This window comes from Hyalella azteca, unplaced genomic scaffold (genome assembly GCF_000764305.2).
Source record: "Hyalella azteca isolate HAZT.00-mixed unplaced genomic scaffold, Hazt_2.0.2 contig4784, whole genome shotgun sequence".
Lineage (NCBI taxonomy): Eukaryota > Metazoa > Arthropoda > Malacostraca > Amphipoda > Hyalellidae > Hyalella > Hyalella azteca.
In genome coordinates, this window is record NW_025934995.1 from 1 (window position 1) to 2,653 (window position 2,653).

Sequence of the window (2,653 nt, forward strand, 5' to 3'; positions counted from 1 at the left end):
TAACAGGATCAGAATTTGATTAACAGGATCAGAATTTGAGTAACAGGATCAGAATCTCGCGTAACTGAGGCTAGTCGCTTACCACTCTCAGGTCACTGAAGAGCTACGATAGCTGAAGTCAGTTTGTCAGAAGTCAGCTGATACTTTTTTTTGTGCCTGAGGATCTGTAATCACAACTACTTGACTTTCCAGCAGAATATAAACAACCATCCGGTCTTCGGCTGACACATTAACCGTAGTCATTGCTATTCGCATCTGAAGGACTTGTAAATTATGTCACCGTTGGAATACAAAGTGTAGTTATACAGTGAAATAGAAACTGAAAGTTTCCCTGTTGGTGACAGGCCTCCTGTGCAACAACGCTCAGCTGGTGGCGGGGCAGCTCCTGGGGCAGCCGACCGAGGGCGCTCTGCTGGTAGCGGCTCTCAAGGTACGTGGGCACGAGACTGGCTGCTTCATGCCTCCAACAACTGCGCTTTTTTAGCGCATTTTCTCATTTATGAAAAAAATGCACTATTGTGCTCGCCATGTCCGTCCGTCTGTCTATCCGTCTGTCTGTCCGTGACTTCACGTTTTCGTCGACGAGAAAATGCGCTCTCTGTCACTCACTGCAGTGAGTACTGAGTTATATTTTATGGTGGAAATTATGCGATATCTTGACATCAAGTCAGAATGAAAGGCAGACATAATTTTGAAGGCAGATATTTTTCTGGTGGAAATTATGTGTTATCTTTACATCAAGTCAGAATGAAAGGCTGACATAATTTTAAAGGCAGATAATTTTGGTGGAAACTATGTGACATTTTGACATCAAGTCGGATTGGACTATCAGACGATCATCGGTAGTCAAGTCTTGTCAAGTCTTGGCCCAAAAAGGTTTGTAACTTATAGGTACATTGAANTAAAGCAATAAATTTAGAATGTAAGATATTTAAATAGGAAAACTCAAAAAGTTTGTTTATTGCAGACGGGCGCCGTGGAGTGGCTGGTGAAGGGCAGCGTCGAGTGATGTTGATTAGATTCGCCTTAATGCATATATTGCACGAACGTAAATAAATATGTTTATGTATTATAAGAAGATCTTAACGCAATGTTTACTACAGACGGGCGCCGTGGAGTGGCTGGTGAAGGGCAGCGTTGAGGTGCTGATGGAGGACTGTGCTCAGTACCATCAGGGCAGCTCCAGTCTGCCGCTCTCACCCAACACTAAAGCCGCCATCATCAGCACTGCCCAGCAGCATGCGCGCCATGGTCTCAGAGGTCTGACTTGTGCTATACTGCTATTAGCATCATCGTTTAGCCTATAAATTTAGGGGATAAGAATTAATTGAAAAAAGTAAACTCACAACATCTTCATGGAAACGTTGCAGAGACGTTTTTTGTTTTACTTGACGTTTACTTTCTGAGACGTTTACATTCTGAAACGTCTACATTCTTACTTAAGGTTTACATTCTGAGACGTTTACTTTATGAGATGTTTAATTTCTGAGACGTTTACTTTCTGAGACGTTTACTTTTTGAGAAGCTTACTTTCTGAGACGTTTACTCACTGCGACGTTTACTCTCTGCGACGTTTACATTCTGAGACGTTTTTCGTTTTACTTTTACTTTGCTTTTAAATTCTTGGTGAACTTGTGATATAGCAAATTAATGATGTAAGAACCTAGCCTAACTAGCAACCTCACCACTCCTCTCCCTAGCCTTGTCTAGCTAATGCCCATCCTGCTAGCGCTGGTGGCTCGTGCCGCATTTAACGTGTTAAAATAGAACTGAATTTCCAGTGAATTTGTAATCTTTAAAAACCATTTTTAATCACGCTGGTTTTAAATAAACTCGATAAAGCCAAAATACCATACTTGAATAATTTGAATTTTTGCAGTGGTTTGCCTGGCCCGAGGCAGCTCTCTGCAGTCGCTGGTGTACCAGGGGCTTGTAGGCATACAGGACCCCCCACGGGAGGCCGTGTCACACGCCCTAGACGTGCTCTACAGCACAGGAGTTAACGTTAAGATGGTCACCGGCGACGCCATGGAGACCGCGTGTGCTGTCGCCAGGGCTGTTGGCATGCACGTACGTATTTAAGGCTTTGATCGACATCACAAACATTAATGGCGATAAGAATTAACGTATAATTGAACTCACTAGCAATTAACGCTGTAGCGCTAGGAAGTAACGCTGTAACGCTAGAAATTAACGTATAGGTAACATTAATGACGACACGAATTAACGTATAGTGTATAATTAATAGATATAGGACTATTTTATTCAAAATATGGAATATCTTGCGCGCAAACACTATTTTATAACAAAAAGAATCTTTATACCGGTACTTCATAGTTGAGTTGCGAATTCAGAGATTTTCACAAATTTAATCTTGCATGTAAACATGAAGGTTTTTTGGTAGTTACAGTTTTGAGCTTAACTCTTGAAAGGACAAAAAGTTATTAAAAGCTTGAATGTATTTATTTGCTTGTGATTTCTCTAGGCTGCTATTGTGACTGCGTTTACGGGATATGTTCTACTTAATAGGAGTGCCAGTTTAATTTCCAATAGATAGTTTTATTTGCTTCAAACTCTGTTTATTTTTTCAGGTTTCTCCAGGTGGTGTGTTCTCTGGCAACCACCTGGATAGCGTTGACGACAACCAGCTGGC

At 41.5% G+C, this 2,653-nt stretch overlaps 1 protein-coding gene across 1 annotated transcript; it reads left to right on the forward strand.

The window, feature by feature from the left end:
• Positions 1–344: 344 nt before the first annotated feature.
• On the forward strand, positions 345–2,647 carry LOC125177780 (calcium-transporting ATPase type 2C member 2-like; the record flags this gene model as incomplete). Its single annotated transcript, XM_047880166.1, has 4 exons — positions 345–430; positions 1,104–1,260; positions 1,880–2,070; positions 2,592–2,647. Coding segments are annotated over 4 exons (490 nt in total), but the record flags the coding sequence as incomplete, so codon positions are not given.
• Positions 2,648–2,653: the final 6 nt, after the last annotated feature.